This window comes from Thalassophryne amazonica, chromosome 10, assembly GCF_902500255.1.
Source record: "Thalassophryne amazonica chromosome 10, fThaAma1.1, whole genome shotgun sequence".
Classification (NCBI taxonomy): domain Eukaryota; kingdom Metazoa; phylum Chordata; class Actinopteri; order Batrachoidiformes; family Batrachoididae; genus Thalassophryne; species Thalassophryne amazonica.
Genome location: NC_047112.1, coordinates 103,326,633 through 103,352,201, shown reverse-complemented (window position 1 = coordinate 103,352,201; position 25,569 = coordinate 103,326,633). Strand labels below are relative to the sequence as shown.

The 25,569-nt window shown below is 40.6% G+C and overlaps 1 protein-coding gene across 5 annotated transcripts in view; it reads left to right on the top strand.

Annotated features, from left to right (window-relative positions):
- Nucleotides 1-25,569, top strand: part of lpp (LIM domain containing preferred translocation partner in lipoma) — a 489,494-nt gene that overhangs the window by 358,062 nt on the left and 105,863 nt on the right. For all 5 annotated transcript variants that reach the window (XM_034180670.1, XM_034180672.1, XM_034180668.1 and 2 more), the window contains one exon: nucleotides 12,959-13,064. In XM_034180670.1, coding sequence (XP_034036561.1) covers nucleotides 12,959-13,064 — 106 coding nt within the window. The remainder of the gene's footprint in view (nucleotides 1-12,958; nucleotides 13,065-25,569) is intronic.

The window sequence follows — 25,569 nt, the reverse complement described above, 5'->3', positions numbered from 1 at the left end:
ATATCAAAATGAAGCTGATTGTTGCGAGTGTTTCCCACTCTGTTTATACAGCAGCTGTAGCTGGGACATGCTGCGCTAACTTTGGCCACTGCAGTGAGTGTTCCTTGCTCCCTGCTGTGAGTCTGAGGCAGTGTGAGGGCTTTTCACTCTTTGCCATGAGCATCCCACGTGCTACCGGCTGCCTGTTTTTACCACGTAAGACAGAGTGAAGTACAACCCCAATTCCAATGAAGTTGGGACATTGTGTGTAATGTAAATAAAAACAGAATATGATTTGCAAATCCTCTTCAACCTATATTCAGTTGAATACACCACAAAGACAAGATATTTAATGTTCAAACTAATAAACTTTTTTGTTTTTGTGCAAATATTTGCTCATTTTGAAATGGATGCCTGCAACACATTTCAAAAAGCTGGGACAGGGGCAACAAAAGACTGGGAAAGTTGATGAATGCTCAAAGAACACCTGTTTGGAACATTCCACAGGTGAACAAGTTAATTGGAAACAGGTGAGTGTCTTGATTGGGTATAAACGGCGCATCCCCAAATGGCTCAGCCGTTCACAAGCAAAGATGGGGCGAGGATCACCACTTTGTGAACAACTGCTTGAAAAATGTGTTCAGCAGTTTAAGAACAATGTTTCTCAACATTCAATTACAAGGAATTTAGGCATTCCATCATCTACAGTCCATAATATAATCAGAAGATTCAGAGAATCTGAAGAACTTTCTACATGTAAGCGGCAAGGCCGAAAACCAACATTGAATGCCTGTGACCTTCGATCCCTCAGGTGGCACTGCATTAAAAACCAAGATCATTGTGTAAAGGATCTGACCGCATGGGCTCAGGAACACTTCAGAAAACTGTCAGTTAACACAGTTTGTTGGTACATCTACGTACAAGTGCAAGTTAAAACTCTACCATGCAAAGCGAAAGCCATACATCAACAACATCCAGAAATGCCGCCGCCTTCTCTGGGCCTGAGCTAATTTGAAATGGACAGATGCGAAGTGGAAAAGTGTGCTGTGGTTTTGGAAATCATGGATGTCGTGTCCTCCAGACAAAAGAGGAAAAAGACCATCCAGATTGTTACCAGCACAAAGTTCAAAAGCCAGCATCTGTGATGGTATGGGGGTAAAATGGACTGCATTTATATATAGCGCTTTTCCATCTGCATCATACGCTCAAAGCGCTTTACAATTATGCCTCACATTCACCCCGATGTCAGGGTGCTGCCATACAAGGCGCTCACTACACACTGGGAGCAATAGGGGATTAAAGGCCTTGCCCAAAGGCCCTTAGTAATTTTCCAGTCAGGCGGGGATTTGAACCCATGATCTTCTGGACTCAAGCCCAACACCTTAACCACTAGACCATCACCTCCCCTTGTGTTAGTGGGGTTAGGGTGTGTTAGTGCCCATGACATGGGCACCTTACACATCTGTGATGGCACCATCAATGCTGAAAGGTACATCCAGGTTTAGGAGCAACACATGCTGCCATCCAAGCAACGTCTTTTTCAGGGACGTCCCTGCTTATTTCAGCAAGACAATGCCAAGCCACATTCTGCACGTGTTACAACAGCGTGGCTTCGTAGTAAAAGAGTGCAGGTACTAGACTGGCCTGCCTGCAGTCCAGACCTGTTGGCCATTGAATATGTGTGGTGCATTATGAAACGTAAAATATGACAACGGAGACCCCGGACTGTTGAACAACTGAAGTCGTACATCAAGCAAGAATGGGAAGGAATTCCACCTACAAAGCTTCAACAATTCGTGTCCTCAGTTCCCAAACACTTGTTTTTGTTTCCCAAACACAATTGTTGTTAGAAGGACCCTTGGGGAACTCCCCAAGGTAGGGGGCACATGAGGAGACACAATCGCCAATTTTATCTTTAAAACTTTTTCTGACAGGTAGGACCTGAACCAATCAAGTACTGTACCCTTTAAACCCACATACTGTTCCAGGTGAGCGATGAGAGCTGCATGAGCTAACGTATCAAAAGCTGCTGTTAAATCTAAAAGCATTAAAAGGGCTGCGTTACCAGAATCAGTGGTCAGTAAAATATCATTAAAAACCCTTAAAAGTGCAGACTCAGTGCTATGAAAAGCTTTAAAACCAGATTGAAAGATGTCAAAGATGCCATGAACATCAAGATAAGACTGCAGTTGTAAAAGTACAGCTTTCTCAAGGATCGTGGAAATAAAAGGAAACTTCGATATTGGTCTGAAATTTGACAAGATTTTCTGATCCAGATTTGGCTTTTTAATCAGAGGTTCCACTATGGCCTGTTTAAAATATACCGGAACAGTGCCTGAGACAAGGCTGCTGTTTATAATTTGGTGGACATTTTGACCAGTACTCTCCCAAACCTCTTTAAAAAGGCGAGGTGGGATAACATCAGTGGGAGAGCAGGCGGCTTTAAGCTGGGAGACAATTTTGTTGAGGGTAAAGAGAGACACTGGTTCAAACTGCTTCAGGACAGCAGGGCAAGTGTGAGCAATAGAAAGGTCACATAAAAGGGGGGATATGTGAGCCCTCATATTTTCTACCTTTTCAACAAAATAAATTTTTCACAGACCTCAGAAGAAAACTCAAGACAGGTGAATTGGGGAACATTTAAAATAGAATCAGTTGTTTTAAAAAGAACACATGGTTTGTTAAAATGACTGGAAATTATATCAGAAAAGTGCTTTGTCTTTTCCTGTTCAACAATTTTTTGATATCTTTTCCAGCTGTCCCTCATGAGATCATAAGAACCATGAAGTTTGTCTTTCTTCCACTTGCGTTCAGCTCGCCTGCATTCACGCCTTGCAGCACGAGTCAGGTCATTTAGCCATGGCTCATATTTAGGTTTTGGATGCATCGTCTTAAAAGGAGCAACACAGTCAATAATATTATTGCAAGTGTTCAGAAATGAAGACATTAACCCTTCAGTGTTCATGTCAAGGGGTGCCACAGAGTCAGACGTAGTAGCATAAAAAGCAGAGGAGAACTGTGCAGCGGTGCCAGGGTTAACCATCCGGCACCTGCGCACAGCAGTGCACAGTTTGTTTACAAGGCAGGGCGAGGCGAACTCAAGTAGCACAGGCATATGGTCAGAAAAAACAGCATCACAAACTAAGACATTTGAAGTAATCAAACCACATGATAGGATGAGGCCTAAACTGTGCCCATGCTCTTGCGTGGGTCCAGTCACATGCTGCTCCAGATTAAACACCTCATTGAGGTTTATAAAATCCTTAACCAGCGGCTTTTGTGGACAACAGACATGCACATTGAAATCTCCAACAATTAAAATACTGTCATAATTAGGCACTAAGCCAGTTAAAAAGTCAGAAAACTCGTGAATAAAATCTTTGTTATATTTAGCCAGTTCGTAAATGGCCGCGCAAAGTATTGGGCTGGTGCGCCCGAGCTCAAACATACACAGTTCAAAGCTTGAAAAGGAGAGACAGGACAGGAGTTTGGATCTTAAGTTCTCTTTTAAAATAACAGCTACTCCTCCTCTGCATCCAGTGGTCCTTGGTGAGTTGAAACAAGTACAGCCAAGCGGCAACAGCTCAGACAAGGCAGCAGACTCACCAACACTCAGCCAGGTCTCTGTCACAAACAGAAGATCCAAGAAGGTAGAAGTACTGGGTTGATTGTGTACAAAGAGTTTGTGCGACTTGTTCCCGTGCAAAGTTTTTGTTTTAGTTTCATTAACAAAGGGAAGCACTGATACCCCGAGAGCAGATGTCATTCCTGTTCACTCTCCATCACTGGTGTTAAAACAGGAAAGACAGAGCCCGAGGTAGTTTCTTTGCAGAACACACAGCTTTCAGGGCATCAGGTGAGAACATACAGTGAAAGACCCTTTTACTTCTCACTTAATCAGCTCTGACACAATGCCAATTTCTCAGTGGGTGGTACACGTTGCTTTATCCATAGAGGTGGCGGTCGGACCTTCAGTTCTCAGATTGTCCTCATGTTGTATCAAGTACATCCACATGATTTGATTTTAAAGTGGTGTGACATATAACAATGTGCTTTTTTTGTGGCCTTGGTGGTCCACCAGGATATCTTTAAGGAGTTTTATGACTGATGATCATTTGTGCTTTTACTATCGGGTAGCACATGACCTGAGACCTGAAGACTTGACATTCAGGGAAAAAAGCAGAAAACTGCTACAGTTGTTAACACACAACCACTGAATTTAAGTGCTAACTTCAGTGAAACTGCTACCAAGTACCCCTAGGGCATGGGCAAACAATTTACTGAATTGAACCAGACATAAGTGTAAACTCATGTCTGCAGCATATATAGCTGTTGCATATTTTCTATTGTTGCCTCAGAGAGCCTGAACAGGAACTGCAAAGCAATCAAAGCATACAGGGAAGCAATTTCTTTCTCTTATTCAAGTGAAAAATTATTCTTTGCTGTCACAAAAGACTCCCTAACAAGGTGCTTTAAACTCCCTGGCAGTGCATTGCTGCAGGGTGTCAAAGAGAGGATAAGATATAAATGAAGCCTAAATTCAAAACTCTGTTTCTGGTAATAGCTGCAGTTCATTCCCTTTCCAATGCGCTTTTGATGTGGCGCTAAGATTAACAGTGTTAAATCTTTCCTTAGTGTCTCAAACTAACAACACAGGTATAATGAGTATGTTGACAAGGCTTCTTAGAGCTAAATGAATATTGTTCCTCTTACTGTCTTTTGTGTGGGTTGTTGTATTACATTTCAGCACACTGAATGTTGTGAATTTTTTTAATAAAACTTGTCATTTATGATGACAGTAGATGAATACCCAACCACAGAGGAATTTCATGTCATCTCTTTGTAATTCATCATGAGGTAATGTTACCATTATGGTCAGGTGGCCGACAAGGAATCCAAGCACTCAGTCCCAGCCGTTCTCAGGAGAGCGCTCTGGCATGGCAGGAAGATTTGCACGTGGAATGTGCTGAATCCTTGGTGTTAATGAGTCCTGCTGTGTGGACTTTCATTATGAGTCTGCTGCAATCTGAACCAGGTCACGCTGAGTCATGCATCATAAAGTTTTAGATGCTCCTTGATACACTGTGAACAGTCAGTGCAGCTCAGCATTTCTCTCTTGAAATAAACCCAGTGGTCGATTGCATGTCGTCACAACATGGAGCTCAGACTGACTGAATGTACTGTGCAGATTTTTATATATATATATATATATATATATATATATATATATATATATATATATATATATATGAATATGAATGACGTATTCGCCCCCTTGGGCTTGTACACAATGTATTTTGTTTCTGCCATTTCAAACACAAACAGTAATTCAGTCTTCTCTATATTAAAATTTCAAAAATTATCCTCCTTAAACTGAAAGCAGATCTCCACAACTTGATATAACTGCAATAAAAAGCCAAGATGATGGGTTGCATTAGTAATGGCACCCGTTAGTATAACACACACAAATCATCAGTTTTATTGACAGTTTTCTTTAGATAAGTCAGGAGATGGAAATGTGTACATTTTCAAGTCACTTAATATATCTTGGACTTTATTTGCATCAATTATTAAGAAATACAAACAGTATGGTACGCTATAGTAAATCTGTGTGGAGTAGATGGTTCTCAAAAACTGAGTGACCATCTAAAAGACTACTGAGGACTTTATAGTAAATCTACGTGGAGTAGATGGTTCTCAAAACCTAGTGACCATCTAAAAGGAGACTACTGAGGACTCTATAGTAAATCTGTGTGGATTAGATGGTTTTCAAAAACTGAGTGACCATTTAAAAGAAGACTACTGAGGCCACCAAGACACACATGACAACTCTGAAGAAATTATAGGCTTCTGTGTATGCGATTGGAGACATTGTTCATAGGACAAATTTGGGCTGTTGCATCACCACACACAGGCTTATGGTGGAATGGAATAGAGAAGATCTTTCATAAAAAGGAACACGCCAGATCAAGTCTCCCATGTGCCTCTCGGCAAACTGTAGCTGAAATTTCAAGCCTGCTATTTTTTTTGAAAAACCTTCTCTGCTCCACTCCACATGTACCTGTGAGTGGTGATGCAACAGGCAAAATTTGTCCTGTGAACAATTTCTCAAATCACATACACCATTCCTATAACTGCTTCCTTCCCCCACATTAAAATTTAGAATCCATATAATTTTCTTGTTTGGATTCTGGATGTGGATTATGTACAACTGTGCATGAAAATTCAGTAGGTATATCTTATATATTATATTCCAATTCTAAGGTGGAACTATGCAAGTATACTAAGGTATATCTAAATATACTCAACAAAAATATAAACGCAACACTTTTGGTTTTGCTCCCATTTTGTATGAGATGAACTCAAAGATCTAAAACTTTTTCCACATACACAATATCACCATTTCCCTCAAATATTGTTCACAAACCAGGTTAAATCTGTGATAGTGAGCACTTCTCCTTTGCTGAGATAATCCATCCCACCTCACAGGTGTGCCATATCAAGATGCTGATTAGACACCATCATTAGTGCACAGGTGTGCCTTAGACTGCCCACAATAAAAGGCCACTCTGAAAGGGGCAGTTTTGTTTTATTGGGGGGGGGGGGGGATACCAGTCAGTATCTGGTGTGACCACCATTTGCCTCATGCAGTGCAACACATCTCCTTCGCATAGAGTTGATAAGGTTGTCAATTGTGGCCTGTGGAATGTTGGTCCACTCCTCTTCAATGGCTGTGCGAAGTTGCGATGACGAACTGGAGTCAGGTCGAGACCCCGATGAGGATGACGAGCATGCAGATGAGCTTCCCTGAGACGGTTTCTGACAGTTTGTGCAGAAATTCTTTGGTTATGCAAACCGATTGTTCCAGCAGCTGTCCGAGTAGCTGGTCTCAGACGATCTTGGAGGTGAACATGCTGGATGTGGAGGTCCTGGGCTGGTGTGGTTACACGTGGTCTGCAGTTGTGAGGCTGGTTGGATGTACTGCCAAATTCTCTGAAACGCCTTTGGAGACGGCTTATGGTAGAGAAATGAAGATTCAATACACGAGCAACAGCTCTGGTTGACATTCCTGCTGTCAGCATGCCAATTGCACGCTCCCTCAAATCTTGCAACATCTGTGGCATTGTGCTGTGTGATAAAACTGCACCTTTCAGAGTGGCCTTTTATTGTGGGCAGTCTAAGGCACACCTGTGCACTAATCATGGTGTCTAATCAGCATCTTGATATGGCACACCTGTGAGGTGGGATGGATTATCTCAGCAAAGGAGAAGTGCTCACTATCACAGATTTAGACTGGTTTGTGAACAATATTTGAGGGAAATGGTGATATTGTGTATGTGGAAAAAATTTTAGATCTTTGAGTTCATCTCATACAAAATGGGAGCAAAAACAAAAGTGTTGCGTTTATATTTTTGTTGAGTATATCTAAAAAGGAAGAGTAAAACAGAAGAGTAGAAAAGTGTAGAGTAGAGCCACTTAGGTGCCTGGTCTTGAGAATCATCATTCCTTTACAAAGTGAAATGACTTTTTTCTCCCCTTTTTCTTTTGACATTTCAATCAATTTTTCAAAAGGTAACACACTGGTTACAGATTTTGATGACCTGTAAGGGATCTGATGCATATATATGAGGTAGAGATCTCTTATTAATTCCAAAAGTCAACACAAAAACTTGTGATGAAGCCTTTTTTTAAAAAATCTGGTCCACTTCTGTGGAACAGTCTTCCTGAAGACCCGAGGACAGCTGACAGTGTCTACATTTTTAATAGAAGATTCAAGACCTTCCTTTTTAACCAAGCTTTTTAACAGGGTGCGTTTTCAGCTATGTGTGTGTGGGGGTGTGTCTTTGTGTGAATGTGTGTGTCTGTATACAGGTTTGGTTGGGTAACTTCATAGTAAATTCATGATCCATCTTTGCCAATCTTGAACAAATAGTATACGTAGTCGTTACGGTCATCATCGGCATCAATTTTGAACTAGGGGTGAAATTTTTTAACTTTTCAAACATTTCATCCTGATTCGCAAAATCATCACTAGTGCGTGGTAATTTTCGGGTGTTCATAGTCACAACAGCTTCAATCGTGTTTGAACGGTGTATTCCTAGTGAATATGTCTTGAAACCTGTTTGATTGTGCTCCATCAGGATAAAAATTTAAAGTTTAAGCAGTGTTTGTTGCATTTCTGGGCAAGGGTGCAACTCACCCTTTCATTTGCGGGTGGATTGCCAGGTATGCACTTTATGAGCCATCCATTTGCCAGGTCTGCACTTTATAAACCACCCTGTTAGGAGGCAAGCCGGTTTCATCCCATTTTTACACTCTTTTGGATCATGGACAGTCATAATAGAACAGTGCTCTGTTGAATAAGGGTGTAATGAAATGATACCTGTTGGAAAGGCATGACTGAAATCAGGACAACAATACTTCCATGAGACCAACTTGTTCAGATAAGAGGTTGAGGAGGATCTTGTAAGAAATTCTGTCAAAGGGTGCTAAGAGGTCCAAGGTATTGAGAATATTCATGTAGACAGTCTGTGGCAATGAGGAGGTCATTAGTAATTTTAATAAGAACACACACTGTGCTGTGGTAGCCTCTGAAGGCAGATTGAAAGGGTCCATAGAGCTCATGCTTGGACATGGTTTGGTGAAACTGGTCGGCAAGTGCTCTTTCCAGGACTTTACTGAGGAAAGGGAGGTTGTAGATTGGACAGCAGTGGGTGAGATTAGAGGCCTTCATTTCAATTGGGTCCCACGAGACCCACCGCAAATCTCACGGGACCCAACACAAATCTCACGGGAGCAGGCGGTTAGAACTTCACTGCAAGTGGTAACGGACGGATAAAAAAAATCCTGCGGGCTCCAAAGCGGCAAGATAACTCAGTCAACAGAGGAGATGCAGTGTCTACACAGGACTTTCATCTTAAATAGAACGTCTTTAACATGAACAGCACACAGGAACAGCAGCAGACCAGAGCAGGTACACAGACAGACACAGTGAGAGTTACCGTAGCAACACTGCATGCACATATATGGCACACATATTTGAAACTGTCTTTAAGAAATGAAACAAACAGCCCCATGAATCTCTTTATTAACAGCCTAAATTGCGTGTTTTCTCCCACGGCACTGAAGGAGACGCAAAATCAGTGCATGTCTATTACTGTGGAACGGGAGAGAGTCTAACACACATTGCAGGTGTGTGTGTGGTAATGGTCTGAATTTCAGCGGGTGAGAGCTCTCAAGATCATTCAGATCCAAGCCAGGCTTTTTGAGCATGGGAGTGACAGTAGATTGGTTGAAGACAAACTGAACCAAGCCAGGTTCCAAGGAGGAGCTGATAGTGTCTACTAGGGGTGTAACGATACACAAAAATCACAGTTCGATGAGTACCTCAGTTTTGAGGTCACAGTTTGGTTCATTTTCGGTACAGTATGGGAACAAAATGCAAAACCTAAATTTGCTTGTTGGTTAAACCACCAATTTATTGTAACATTATACAAACAGGAAAATAAAATAATTACAAAGTGCTGCCTGGTAATAAGTTAAATTAAATGTTCTCAAATAAACAACAAATATGTCAGTTGATGCTGTCAATTGATTTGCTGAAAGCTTTGCTCCTCATGCGGTGTAAATTCACACAGTCTTACCTGTGTGTTTTAGTGAAGAAAAGTGGCTCTGCGGCACTTTGCGCCGTCAGATCAGTTAGCGGTGTGTAACCCCCCCCCCCCGAAACCGCTTCTCTGTCTTGGCGCAACAAGTCGAAAAAGTCACAGCACCTCATTAACGTCTCAATTACCACAGCCTCCATGTGATCCTGGCTGAACACGCAATGAAATCTCAACAAAATTACTTAGTTCTCCGTGTGGAGCAAGGACACTAAGCGCGCGTGCTGGATGATGTGCACGTCAATATTTACATGTAACACTTCGGGGGAAAAAAGCATTTACGGTACTTATTTAATTAAAAGTTAAAAAAAATCTTTGTCTAACATCTTTATGTGAAATATCTCATGTTACAACATGGAGACCCGCGGCTTATAGACAAGTGCAGCCTATTTATATACAATTTTTTTCTTTTTAAAATTGGTGGGTGCGGCCAATATTCAGGTGCGCGCTATAGTCCAGAAATTACGGTAAACACACAACGCGAACTCACCCATGCACAGCCCTGTACCGAACCGAATGTCCCGAACCGAAACGGTTCAGTACAAATACATGTATCGTTACACCCTTAGTGTCTACCGTGGTGGAATGATGGGTAAGTTGGCATGCCTTAACCAGAGCAATGGGCATAGGGTCTAATTGACAGGTTGAGTTTTTAGCTTTGGTAATCATTTTTTGACTTGAGAAGCAGCTATATGAGAGAAACAGGAAATGCAGTGCAGAGGCAAACAGTCCTGCGGTACAGTGTGGTGACAAGCGTGAAACCAGACAACCTTACCTGTTGGTAGAGTCCACTTTGACCTTGAAGTCCAGAAACTTGGAATAGAGGTCTGAGGTAACAGAGAGGTCAGGGACATCAGGTGTATGAAGTAACCAATTAATGGCTAGCGGGCGTGAAAAGCATTCTAGAATGGGTGGGTACCATTGAGAATTTTTTTTTTTTTTTGCCTTTTAAAAAAGAGAGGATAAAAAAAAATGCAATTATTTTCTTAATTCCAATGAAAAACTCAAGACTCCATTATTGCTTGGATTTGGTTCTCTCTAACCAGCCTTCAGGTAATAAGCCAAATTAGTGAAAAAGTATTTAAAGTTAATAAATTATAGTACTAGAAGAGTTGTCTGGCAGGATCTTTAATTACTTTTTCACTCTGAATACAAAACCTTTTTTGTATGCTTGTTTACTCACCTGTTCACTGAGTCTGCTATTGACAAATCGGATTCCTTTATGCGACACAGTAAACTGTGAATAAATTAGCACAAAGCCAAACTGTCTGCGAACATTCACCCAGCTCCCAAATGTCACAATTAGGAACACCTGAAAGGTCAGCCCAGATCTTAGTGTGTGTTACAATATTGAAAATCAAATCTGCTGTAAAGATTCAGCCAGGCCCAGATCTGCAGAAGGTCAGTCAAGTGTCACTGATTCTGAAAAAACCTGGATATGTAGCACAAAAAGAGTTGAGTTCAGGCCTCCAGGGTTTCTGCAAAGGACACACACCTGTGACGGGATTGTGCTGTGTCACAGTGGAAGAGGCCTGTGTTTGTAGTCTCTGCGGTTGATTGGCAGAAAATGTCAGCCACAACATGTCAGCTTCATCCAGACACACAGCAGGCAGATATCAAAGACTGCATGATAAGATTGAGGGCAGGCTCACAAGTACGGAAGTGGCATCTTCAGACAGTTATGTCATCCTCCTAAAATCTCTTACAGATTAGGCATCAACAGATGTTACCTCTAAACGAACAATCTCAGACCCATCTCCTACTTCTACAATACCTAAAAAGTGTTGGAAGTCCTTTGTTCCAATCTTATTCTTGTGTTTGGTCTCTTATCATTTTCCAAAAAAAAAAAAATTGCAATTACTAGGGTCATTTTTTTCCCCTTTCATTGTATTGCAGAGGATATGCTCGTCCTTGTCGGTTGTGCATCAACGGGACCTGAGCCAGGGTCAGACACGTCACTGGAGAAACACAGATTGAAGACTGTCCTTTGCATCTAAATTTAAGTGTTTTGCTTGACCTTGGGACAGTGCTTCATCTGGGTTTACTAACATCTTTAAGTCAAAGATGGACATAATGTGTGATGATAATTCATAGTCAATTCTAAAAGTTAGTTGTACAGTGACCCAGTTGTAATTTGGCCTTTATACGCCACCACAATGGAGTGGAAATGAAACCATCAAGCTGTTCCTGTCGTGTAGACTTTCAGCTTTAATTTTGAAAATTTAACAAAAATGTTGCATAAATCTTTTAGAGGTTACAGCCATTTTTATATGTCATCTCTTAATTTTTATAGCCCCTACGTAATTGGACAGTAATGTGCTGATGTCGTGCTTCACCACATCTGTGACACCACATAGCAATCCTTTTATACAAGGGAAGCCACCAAGACAACTCTAAATGGGTTATCTCTTTCTGTGGCTGTGATTGGAGAAACTGCATCTCCCATGTGCCTTCTAGCAAACTGCAGCTGAAATTTCATGTCTTCTTTGTAAGAAAATCCCTTTTGAGAATGACATACTCCAAACAGCATGGTGGTGACAGCACGAACTGGGAGTCTAGTCAGGATTGAGGGAAAGATGAATTCAGCAATGTACAGAGACATCCTGAATGAAAACCTGCTCCAGAGTGCCGTTGACCTCAGACTGGGATGACGGTTCACCTTTCATCTTGAGTGGCCCAGCCAGAGCCCAGACCTGAATCAGAATGAACATCTCTGGAGATATCTGAAAATGGCTCTGCACCAATGCACCCCATCGAACCTGATGGAGCTTGAGAGGTGCTGCAAAGAGGAATGGGCAAAACTGCCCAAAGATAGGTGCACCAAGCTTGTGGCATCATAGTCAAGAAGACTTGAGGCTGTAATTGGTGCCAAAGGTGCATCAACAAAGTATTAAGCAAAAGGTGTGAATACTGATGTACATGTGATTTTTTTTTTTTTTGAATAAATTGGAAAACACTAATAAAAAAAAAATCATTCTTCAAGTTGTCATTATGGGGTGTTGTGAGTAGAATTTTTGAGGGGAAAAAAATGAATTTACTGTATTTTGGAATAAGGCTATAACATAAACTGTGGAAAAATTAAGTATTTTGAATAATTTCCCGATGCACTGTGCCATACGTTATCACACTTATTGTTCTGAGTGATTCATTCAAGACTTATTTAGTGAGTTGTAAATGTTCATGTATACATGTGCTGACTTATCAAAAGAAAACTGGCTTTGATTTACCTGTACATTTTTGCATATTGTAGTTTAAGCAGTGTTACAGTAGTATATCACTTTGACCAGGGTTATGAATTTACTTGTTCTGGTTTCCAGGGCAGCACCCCCAACATTCCTGTTGCGCACCCAGAAGACGAGTTGGAGCGCCTGACCAAAAAGATGTTATTTGACATGGACAATCCTCCATCTGAAGACTACTTCGGTGAGAAAACAACGGACACAGAGCGCACAATTTTAGTGTGTAGAATATTACAGATAGGTAATATTAATGCATTTGCATCATGTTGGACATTGCTTTATCTTCATAAAAGTGTATTTTATTAGAATATCATACTTTTAATGCAAAATCAAATTATAGCTTAAATATGTTAGCAAAATTAGACATTTACCTCATACAACCACATTTCTCTTATTTTGCACATTAAATCTGAACTTGGGCTGCAGCTATTGATTATTTTAGTAATTGAGTATTCTATCGATTATTCTGGCGATTAATCAAGTAATTGAATAAAAAGTACTTTTGCATTTTTAAACATCATCAATAGTCCAGGGTTCTCCCTAAGCAATGACACAATGTCACTGCACCAAAGTCTTGACATTTTGCTGAAATGGCGATGGGATGTGTCTTTCTATTTTGATTATTTACCTTTTATAGGTTGTTTTTGTTTGTTTGTTTTTTAATGTTAATGGACAGGATACCTGAGTGATTTTTTTTTTTTTTTTTATCCCTTTTTCTCTACGATTCAGCAGATGCATTTCAGCTGCAGGTTGAACATGCAAGCCTCGCAGTCAGTTTTTTAAATTTTATTTTATGTAAGTTACAGTGTTTGTGAAGCGTTGTGTGTTGCCCAAAAAAGCGAAAATTAAAAAGCGAAACACTGAGTGCAAGTCTGAGCAAAACACAGTTGAAAGAGTGGACTTTTGCTGAGAGGATCTTCTTTCAGAGACTGTTTGTCAGTCAGTGTGGGTGGAAACGGAGCTGTAGCTGTGTGCATAGTGCAGCAGATAAGAGAATATTTAGAGCAGAATCCTGCAAATGGTGATAAATGCATCAAATTCAGCAGAAATAGTCCTCAGACAATCCTCTTTTGAAAAAAATGATTGGCTACTTGAATTTTCATTTGGCCTTCAGGTAGAGGTCAATTGAAGAATTACACAGGAGTCAAAATTAAAAGATGCTCCAATCATATTGAAACCTATGCCACATTATTTGCCTGATCGCAAAGATTCCAAAAAGGTATGGTTTGGACAGTCTCTAACTGAATTCTATGGAGTTACGGGATAAAAGCAGCAAGAATGGTGACAAAGGGCAGTGTCGGTTTGTACAGGAGTCAAAAGTTAAAGTTGCTCCAATTTTGGTAAAAAGTGATGCAAATTACTAGTTGAGTTAACACAGTTTTAAAAAGGAATAGTTTGGACCATGTATCATCCTTACTTTTCAAGTTACGGGGTAACATATGTCACATGTCATCAACCAATAATTTGCATCACTTTTGCATCACCATTCTTGCTTTATCCCATAACTCCATAGAATTCAGTCACAGATAGTCAAAACTATACTTTTTTGGAATCTTTATGATCAGGCAAATAATGTGGAATATTTTTTCAATATGATTGGAGCATCTTTTAATTTTGACCTCTGTGTAATTCTTCAATTGACCCCTACCTGACCACCGATTGAAAAGTCAAGTGGCCAATCGGTTTTTTCAAAGGAGGAGTGTCTAAGGAGTATTTCTTCCGAATTTGATGCTTTTATCACCATTTGCATGATTGTTTCAGTTATCTGCTGTACTATCACACCGGGCAGAGAGACGGTACCCAGGCGAATCGTCAGTCCGCATGTAGAGTGGACCATGTGCTTTTTAAAAATAGACAAACACACTGCTTCGCTTTAAATGGGCAGTAGTTCTATTTCAGAAGATCAGTGTGGACCATCTTTCTCTTAAAAGGCTATTTTTTTACTCTATGTGGCGCGTTGGAAAGCTGTAGCTATCATTGCTAATTTGATTAGCTGTTATGCTCTAGTCTTCTTCTGTTTTTTTTTTGTTTTTTTTTCTGGGGACGTTGCAGCGCCTCACACCAGCCTGGCATATGTGCTGTAACATTAAACTAAGCTTCGAGGCACAGAAATTGCCTTGAACATTTTTTCTAATCGAATCGAGATACTCGACTAATCGTTTCAGCCTAAATCTGAACACTGTAAAATGGTTTGAAATAAAGTTTTAATTTCTTTCAGTCCTCTAAATGTAGCTGTATGAAGCTTTTCCAGCATTTCCACTGCATCTTCTTTGTGTGACTTGTCACAGGCCAGCATCAGTTAAAATATGTTAGCATAATGAATGAGATGAATAGTGATGGGAGCCACTTTACAGCATCAATCACTGCCCTTCCCAGATGCATCAAAGAAAACTTGGCAGAGCACATGATTGTGTGTACAGCATTGTGTCGAGACCAAAGAGGATCACATTATATAAATTGCATGGGACATAATGTTCATCCACAGAGACCTGATCATTTACTAACACTGGATATTTTTTAAAAGTGTTGCTTCCTGAGAAAAACACCAGAGATGATAACAATGTCATGAAGAACTTGAGTATAATTTCAGTTTTGCTGTGTCATGTGGGAATTTGGAAAAAGATTAAAATAAATGTACTGACTTCAATCACAGTTTGTTGAAGCTCATGATGCTGATGCATTGTACTCATTCATCTGGCTCAACTAAAACATATTGGTAAATACACTCACTTCCCTTACCAAAAAATAGTACTGATAAGTATATAAAAAGTAAACTAGAAGTATACTTGAAACATACTTGCATATACTACTTTTTGGTAAGGGTTAGCTGTTGCCTGAAGAATGTGCCGCAATATGTGTCCAAACAGAAGCTGTAAATGTGAGCAGCTTTGAGAGCCTGTCTGCCAGAATCTGATAAAGCACGTAAGGCATGCCTAAGGCAATATTTGCATAGGTGGAATATATAGATGCTCAGTGTGGGTTATTTTGAATGTTGGATATTGTTTTTGGATGCTCCAATACTGACCTTTGAACTTTGGCACCAGGAAAAATTTTGGCGATATTGTGAGGACAACGGACTTGGATAGAATTGGAGGAATGTATTTTTGTGCATGCAGAGAGTGGTGGCATGAGTCAGATTTGGATGGTGAGCATGAGAGTGAGCAGAATTCTGCAGTTCAATTTACTACCGTCCCTCTATACAAAAAAAAAAAAAATACAGTAAATCTAAACATTGCACAGCTTTTACAAACATGTAGCATCCTAGGGGCATAGAATGAACAGCATGTAATGTTGGATATAGGTTCTGTTTACAGCAGTCTTCCACAGCACGGATCGTAGCTTCATTACAGGAGTTTGGCTTCAATTTTTAATTTTTTTTTATTTTTTTTCCCTAGCTGCAGAGAAAATGTTTCAGTCAGAGTGAGTGAAAAGTGCACAGCTGTCAGAATGTGACTTAAACAGTAAAACAACAGTATTGTCTGGAGTCTTAAGTTGCTATGGAGTGCAAGTTGCATTGAATAGGGACTCCATGAAAACACAATGCAACTTCAATTTATTTATTGATTTATTTTTTTCCTATCTCATGGAGTCCCAGGGACTCCTCATTTCCAAACTCTAAATTGAATCCTGTGGTGAATGGGAGGAAATGTGAAGAGTAGGAAGGGAAGGGTGGAGTTGTCTGTTGAGGCAGATGAAATGGTGGCTTTTATATTATCAAATGTAGGATTTTGATGATCATATTTGACATAAAAAAAGGTGTTGTACTGGTGATCAACTGTAAACTTTTGTCTACCTTTTTAATGTTGATTTTAGATTAATGGGTTTCTCCGTGGTTGGTGCTGTAGCATCTTAGCCACTATCTTCCAAGTATTATTGGTAGTTTATATCCAATGTAGTTATTAATGTCATGCCCAGCATCTACGTTGTCAAAATACTGACTATAGATAAGCAAAAATAACAGGCACAGGTCAGGCACACAGGTGTACTTGCGCATATTGATCTCTGCACTGGTTACGCTATCTTGCATGCCAATGAGTAAATGCCTCGTAAACTGTGCATGAACTGTGTGTGGCTGTGTGCCAATGTGCAAAGAAAATTTTGAAATGTAAAATTCTGGCAAACATTAATTTTGTGCCACTTGCGTAAACAAGTTGTGCACGTTGCGTAACCTATTTGAAAACATGGTGTGTTTTCTGCATGTCAATGTGTGTTGTATGTAGGGCATCTGATTATGACGAGATGTTACATTTATATTAAACATAACTTTACAGATACATTATCTAACTCATAAGAAGGAAGGAAAATGCAGCTGTTTTACCATTTCATTACAATATATATTATAAATAATTACCTTTGAGACAAAATTCCAAATGCCTTCTCCACTACATGATGCGCACAAGACAACCTGTCACTGTAGATAATTTCTCTGTGATTCTGGGAGCGATGATTATCTTATATACGAGTGCTGTCCGTAAAGTATAGGTCCTTTTTATTTTTTTCAAAAACTATATGGATTTCATTCATATGTTTTTACGTCAGACATGCTTGAACCCTCGTGCGCATGCGTGAGTTTTTCCATGCCTGTCGGTGACGTCATTCGCCTGTGAGCACTCCTTGTGGGAGGAGTCGTCCAGCCCCTCGTCGGAATTCCTTTGTCTGAGAAGTTGCTGAGAGACTGGCGCTTTGTTTGATCAAAATTTTTTCTAAACCTGTGAGACACATCGAAGTGGACATGGTTCGAAAAATTAAGCTGGTTTTCAGTGAAAATTTTAACAGCTGATGAGAGATTTTGAGGTGATTCTGTCGCTTTAAGGACTTTTCACGGTGCGAGACGTCGTGCAGCGCTCTCAGGCAGCGTCATCAGCCTGTTTCAAGCTTAAAACCTCCACATTTCAGGCTCTATTGATCCAGGACGTCGTGAGAGAACAGAGACGTTTCAGAAGAAGTCGGTTTCAGCATTTTATCCGGATATTCCACTGTTAAAGGAGATTTTTTTTAATGAAAGATGTGCGGACGGGTCCGCGCGTCGGGACACAGCCGACGCGGCGGCACAGGAAAAACACCTCCGTGTTGATAACCATTTGTTAAAATCCAGTTGGCTTTTGATGGCTTTCAGTGGAGTGAGTATATGAGAAATTGTTTATCAGCTGGAGATGTTCCAACTTGTCCTCAAGGCTTCCAACAGAGGTGTTTTTCCCGTGACGGAGCGTCGCGGCGGCTGCAAGCCGACGCTGCAATCCGCCCGCACGTCTTTCATTAAAAAAATCTCCTTTAACAGTGGAATATCCGGATAAAATGCTGAAACCAACTTCTTCTGAAACTTCTCTGTTCTCTCACGACGTCCTGGATCAACAGAGCCTGAAATGTGGAGGTTTTAAGCTTGAAACAGGCTGATGACGCTGCCTGAGAGCGCTGCGCGACGTCTCGCACCGTGAAAAGTCCTTAAAGCGACAGAATCACCTCAAAATCTCTCATCAGCTGTTAAAATTTTCACTGAAGACCAGCTTAATTTTTCGAACCATGTCCACAGGTGTCTCACAGGTTTAGAAAAAATTTTGATCAAACAAAGCGCCAGTCTCTCAGCAACTTCTCAGACAAAGGAATTCCGACGAGGGGCTGGACGACTCCTCCCACAAGGAGTGCTCACAGGCGAATGACGTCACCGACAGGCGTGGAAAAACTCACGCATGCACACGAGGGTTCAAGCATGTCTGACGTAAAAACATATGAATGAAATCCATATAGTTTTTGAAAAAAATAAAAAGGACTTATACTTTACGGACAGACCTCGTATTAATAATAATAATATGATAATATGATTAGCTTATATAGTGTGGCGTCAAGCGGGACAAAGTGGGATGCATTGTCACAAGTTGCACGGCAGTGCAGGGATCAAATTTGTGCAAGTGTCAAGGTGCCTTAACATGAGAGCAGGATGAATCAAGACAATCTGACAAGAAGGGAATACTCCAATGGTGTTTATAAAGGCAAGCAAGCAGTCCAATACAAATGTGCGGGCCAAACCAGGAAGTTGAGGTACACAAAATGAAAATGTCAGAAATTTATCTATATAATAAATAATATTTGCAAAAGGAGAGAAATGCCGAATGACAGGGAGAAATAATAGTAATATATATAATATGGACAGAATTATGCTGGAAACAGAATAACAAGGAGCTCAGAACTAAATGCCAAAATATGATATGTCAGTGCATCCATAAAGTACTCACAGCACTGCATTTGTTCCACATTTTTTTTGAATGTTACAGCCTTATTTCAAAATGTAATAAGGTGGAACATTTTTTTTCCTCAGAATTCTACATGCAGTATCCCATAATGACAATGTAAAAAAGGTTTTTTGTGTTTTTTTATTTTTTTTATTTTTGCTAATTTGTTTAAAAACAAAACATGTACGTATTCACAACCTTTTCCATGAAGCACAAAATTGAGCTCACATGTATCTTGTTTCCACTGATCATCCTTGAGATGTTTCTTCAGCTTAATTGGAGTTCAGCTGGTCTAAATTTAGTTGATTGGGCATGATTTGGAAAGAAACAAACCTTTCTACATATAAGGTCCCACAGTTGGCAGTGCATATCAGAGCACAAACCAAGCATGAAGACACAGGAATTGTATGTAGATATCCAAGGCAGGATTATCTTGAGGCACAAATCTGGGGAAGGGTATAGAAACATTTCTGCTGCTATGAAGGTCCCAGTGGGCACAGTGGCCTCCATCATCTGTAAATGGAAGATTTTCTGATCCATCAGGACCCTTCCTAGAGCTGGCCACCTGTCTAAACTGGGGGAGAAGGGCCTCAGTCAGGGAGGTGACCAAGAACCCAATAGTCACTGTTGTCAGAGCTCCAGCATTCCTCTATGGAGAGAGGAGAGGCTTCCAGAAGGACAGCCATGTCTGCAGCAATCCACCAATCAGGCCTGTATGGTAGAGTGACCAGATGGAAGCCATTCCTTAGTAAAAGGCACATGGCAGCCTATCTGGAGTTTGCCAAAAGGCACCTGAAGGACTCTCAGACCATGAGAAACAAAATTCTTTGGTCTGATGAGACAAAGATTGAACTCTTTGGTATGAATGCCAGATATGATGTTTAGAGGAAACCAGGCACCATCCCTACAGTGAAGCATGGTGGTGGTAGCATCATCCTGTGGGGATGTTTTTAGTGGTGGGCACTGGAGACTAGTCAGGATTGAGGGAAAGATGAATGCAGCAATGTACAGAGACATCCTGGATGAAAACCTGCTCCAGAGCACTCTTGACCTCAGACTGCAGTGACAGTTCATCTTTCAGCAGGACAATGACCCTAAGCACACAGCCAAGATATCAAAGGAGTGGCCACAAGACAAATCTGTGAATGTCCTTGAGTGGCCCAGTCAGAGCCCTGACCTGAATCAGCTTGAACATCTCTGAAGAGGTCGACGCTCCTCATCCAGCCTGAACTGTCCAACTGAACTGAAAACAAGACGTAGAGTAGAACTCCAAAAATCTTCAACCTGGACTCTGTCTTTAGATATTTTAGGAGTCATCTTTTCACAAGGAACAAAAATGAATTTCTATCAGCTCAATCTTGACTTGGAATGAATGCAAACATTGCCCCTTGCTAACTGGCAAATAAATGTTATTGGGTGAGACAATCAAAAAAACCACAAATAAACAGGGATTTTTTTTATTTATTTATTTTTTATGAACAGGCATTTGAAGTATCTGTTAGCATTTCCTGTGGAAGTAAATGTGCGCGTGTTGACCCCATTAAAATCTAGAAGTGGTAGTAATTCTGACCAGGACTGTGCATTCGAAATTAGCCAGACATGGAAAGCTGGGTACGATAAACAGGCACGGAACAATGTTTCTGTCCCTGGTTGCTTTGCAGAGTTTTTAGAGAGAAAACTAAACTTGTTCTAATAACAGAGTTCTTGTTCTGTGTACAGTCCATGTTATTGCTGAAGCTACATGAAAGTGTACTTGCACACTAAACAGAAGCGCTATGTGCAGATGGAGAAGCGGTTGGCCATAGGCACTTGGAGACTGTGGAGGTGGAGCGTGAGGAGGAAGAGGGGTGGGGAGGCATCTTTAAAGGCAGCAGAGAGGTTTTACTCTGACACACATCCCACTTATTATGACATGTAGATGCACTTCTAAAAGCAAACTCCTAAGAGGTTGCTGAGGGCGACCTCAGTAATATGCAAATGATTTCCACCAGAGTATCTTCGACAATGCACAAAGCTGTCTAAACTGGAAGCCTATTAATACATTAAGTTGTGATGCTTCGTTGTGTTTTGAAGAAATAAAGCAGCTCCACAAGTGCAAAACACTAAACTTTTTATGACCCACTTACCTTACCCGAACACTTCCCATTTTTTTCCTGGCCTGTGCTGTTGCAGGTGTTTTTGTCATGTCCATGAACATTTCCTGTGAGCTGTCTTTAAATGATGAGGGCTCCTGTAACTGACATTATGAGGAAAAATGGCACAGCCCATCTTTTCTCTTGTCACAAAACAAAGGCTTGCTCAAACGAAGAGGATGTTGAGACCGCTTGGAGTGAGTCTCTCTGCTAATTTCTAATGACGTCCTCTTCTACTGTCTGATTAGAACATTACAAAAACATTTATGCCACAGCTCAAAAGTCTCCCTGGAAAATCATTCTGTATAAATATTGATTAGGGTATTAAATTTTCACATCTCTCTTAATTCTATACATCAGCATACTGAAAGTCTGGGACTACAGGAGGAAATTCTCAACTTGTCACTTTGGTATTAAAGCAATAACATCGAAAAATGTCAAAGCATTCTCTGCGGCGGAATGCGCTACACTACATAAGTATCATCATCACTAATTGTAAATAATGCAAAGCATCTCCTCTTTTCAATTATTCAGCTTTATGTCCTGGTTTTGGTTGACAGAAATGTAGTCATGACAGAAATATTGTAAGTTCCTGTGATGCACGCACGCCAAGGCGTGTGTACTGCAAGCCGAGTAGCTGTGTATTATTAGATTTCCACAAACACAGTACACCTACGCACAACCTAAGTGGATTAAATATGACGGATGATGACATTTAGACAAAAGGCTCTTTCAGATTACTCAAATCTAATCTGGAACTCTAAATCAGGACTAATCAGTTGCTTTTCAAAGAACCTTCAATCACTGGAAGAATTTCCATCTTACAGACGGGGTTTCTGTCAGTAAAAGCTGTTTTTTTTATGCATATAGCACATGATTTTCAGGTTTTTACAGTTTGAGGAGTTGTCTGCATTTGAGACACAGAAAGTCATCATCCTGACTGTTTACTGTAGCAGATAACTGAAACAATCCTGCAGATGGTGATAGCACCAAATTTAGCACAAATGTTCCTTGGTCACATGAATTTGCAATAGGAAACTAGGTAGGGTTCAATTGAAGAATTAGACAGGGGTCAAAATTTAAAAATGCTCTAATCATATTGAAAACTCACTAATCTTCAGCTGCTTACTCCAGTTAAGGGTCATGGGGGCTGGAGGCTATCACAGCAGTCATAGGGCATGAGGCGGGTAGACAGGACACCAGTCTGTCACAGGGACACATATAGACAAACACATTCACACCCGCACGCACACCTACGGACAATTTAAAGTTTCCAGTTCACCTAACCTGCATGTCTTTGGATGTGGGAGGAAGCCAGAGCAAATGCACAAACACTGAGAGAACATGCAAACTCCACACAGAAAGGCCAGAAAGGCCACAGGTGGGAATTGATCCCATGACCTTCTTTCTGTGAAGCAGCAGTGCTAACCACTATTCCACCATGCTGCCTCATATTGAAAACTATGCCACATTATTAGTTTGATCACAAAGATTCCAAAAAGGTACAGTTTGAACTCTCCATGACTGAATGTTATGGAGTAAAAACACCAAAAATGCCAATAAAGGTCAATTTCAGTTTGTACAGAGGTCAAAAGATAAAGTTGCTTCAGTTTTGTTGAAAAAGTGGTGCAAATTATTAGTTGTGCTAATAGGATTAATAAATGGAATAGTTTTGACTGTGTTGAAAGTTTGGTCTGCAAAGTAAAGGTCAAACAATGTCGGCGACCACTGGATTCTATGACATGTACATATTTTACCCCATGATGATAACTAAGCATGACACCTATTAACTCAACCAATAATTATACGACCTGAAATTAGTACTTGAGCCAGTCATGAATTTTGACCTAATCGGTACCACTTAAGGGGAAAAAACACCACTTAGAATCCAGCCTCAGTGTATCATGGCCTACACAAAAATGTATGATAACCATCCCAGGGTGGTAGCTGTAGCCAGGTAGGGGTCAATGAAGAATTACACAGAGGTCAAACTTTAAAAATGCTCCAATCATGTTGAAAACTATATCACATTACTTGTCTGATCATAACGATTCCAAAAAGGTATAGTTTAGACTATCTATGATGGAATGTTCTGGAGTTATGGGGTCAAAACAGCAAAAATGGTGGCAAAGGTCATTTTTAGTTTGTACAGGGGTCAAAAGTTAAAGTTGCTCAAATTTCAACAAAAAATGATGCAAATTATTGGTTGAAATAAAAGGATCAATAAATGGAATAGTTTTCAATCAATCAATCAACTTTTTTCTTATATAGCGCCAAATCACAACAAACAGTTGCCCCAAGGCGCTCCATATTGTAAGGCAAGGCCATACAATAATTATGAAAAACCCCAACGGTCAAAACGACCCCCTATGAGCAAGCACTTGGCAACAGTGGGAAGGAAAAACTCCCTTTTAACAGGAAGAAACCTCCAGCAGAACCAGGCTCAGGGAGGGGCAGTCTTCTGCTGAGACTGGTTGGGGCTGAGGGAAAAAAACAGGAAAAAGACATGCCGTGAAGGGGGGCAGAGATCGATCACTAATGATTAAATGCAGAGTGATGCATACGGAGCAAAAAGAGAAAGAAACAGTGCATCATGGGAACCCCCCCACAATCTACGTCTAAAGCAGCATAACCAAGGGATGGTCCAGGGTCACCCGACCCAGCCCTAACTATAAGCCTTAGCGAAAAGGAAAGTTTTAAGCCTAATCTTAAAAGTAGAGAGGGTATCTGTCTCCCTGATCTGAATTGGGAGCTGGTTCCACAGGAGAGGAGCCTGAAAGCTGAAGGCTCTGCCTCCCATTCTACTCTTACAAACCCTAGGAACTACAAGTAAGCCCGCAGTCTGAGAGCGAAGCGCTCTAATGGGGTAATATGGTACTACGAGGTCCCTAAGATAAGATGGGACCTGATTATTCAAAACCTTATAAGTAAGAAGAAGAATTTTAAATTCTATTCTAGAATTCTATTCTAGTTTTGACTGTGTTGAATGCTTTGTCTCCAAAGTAAAGGTCAAACAAGGTCAACATCCATTGAATTCTATGACATGTGACATATGTTGCCCTGTAACATAACTAAGCATCCATAACATTCAGTCATAGTCACAATAATCTCAAACTATACCTTTTTCGAATCTTTGTGATCAGACAAATAATGCGGTATAGTTTTCAATATGATTGGAGCATCTTTTAATTTTGACTCCTGTGTAATTCTTCATTTGACTCCTACATGGCTGCATATTGAAAATTCAAGTGGCCAGTTGGTGTTTTCAAACGAGTACTGTCTAAGGAGCATTTGTGCCGAATTTGATGCTTGTATCCGCATTTTCAGTATTCCTCTGTAAATATTCTATTATCTGCTGCACTAGTTGTACCTCCATGTGCTTTATGAAATGCACTAAAAGAGCAAAATGTTGATGCATAATTTCCAGTCTGTGGATGAAGCTGAGTTTGAGTGGTGTGGAAAGATTCCTCTGACATCACAGAGCCAGAATGTAATATTAATTCAATTCAATTAACCCCCTCTGGACCAATGAAAACTCTGAATAGTTGTTTCAGATTAGAAGCTCATCAAAGACATTAGTGACACCAATAAAACTTTGTTACAGCGACACAATGATCCAGTCCAGTTGTGAGCTAGATATCACAGCCCCACTTTGATTAATCTTGTTAATTACTAGCCTTAGGGTTTTGACAACTGAGCCCTCTTCCCCTCTGTATCCCACCAAAAAGAAGATACTCACGCACCATCACAATCTTTGTAATTACAAAAGTCTTGTGCTCTGAGACTGCTTGTCCCACAGCTCTGGATATGGCCTTGGAAACGTGCTGCATTAAAGTAAATTTTAACAATACCTTGGTAACTGTGCATACGTTATTCAACGGGGAGGAATGGAGGCTCTGTGGATTTGCAGAGCAGCTTGTGCCGGTGCTTGAACTATCTCCTAATGAGTCCCTGCAGTCACCTCAGTTGTAGACTCCTGCCCTCATCATCTTTCGATCTCTTAGTTAATTCAGCTGTTTAACCAGAAAATGACCCTCCTCCTCCCTGCAGCAGCCAGCAAGAGAAGCACATCGTGAACCTCGGCTCTAATATGACCCGTTTATCAAAAGACATGCACTTGCTTTGCATTTCCAGCCATGAGCCATTGAGACTTAAATACTATAAGCAATTGAGTGGCTGCATGGTGTGCAGTGCACAGACAGCATGCTCGTTCTGCATCACACACTCGCGGCACAAAATTAGGCCAACAAGGCTTTGAGGGCCATTTCTCTGTAAAATGACTACACTTTGCTTAAGCCAGCAGATCCATTTGACCTACGTCTAACGCAAA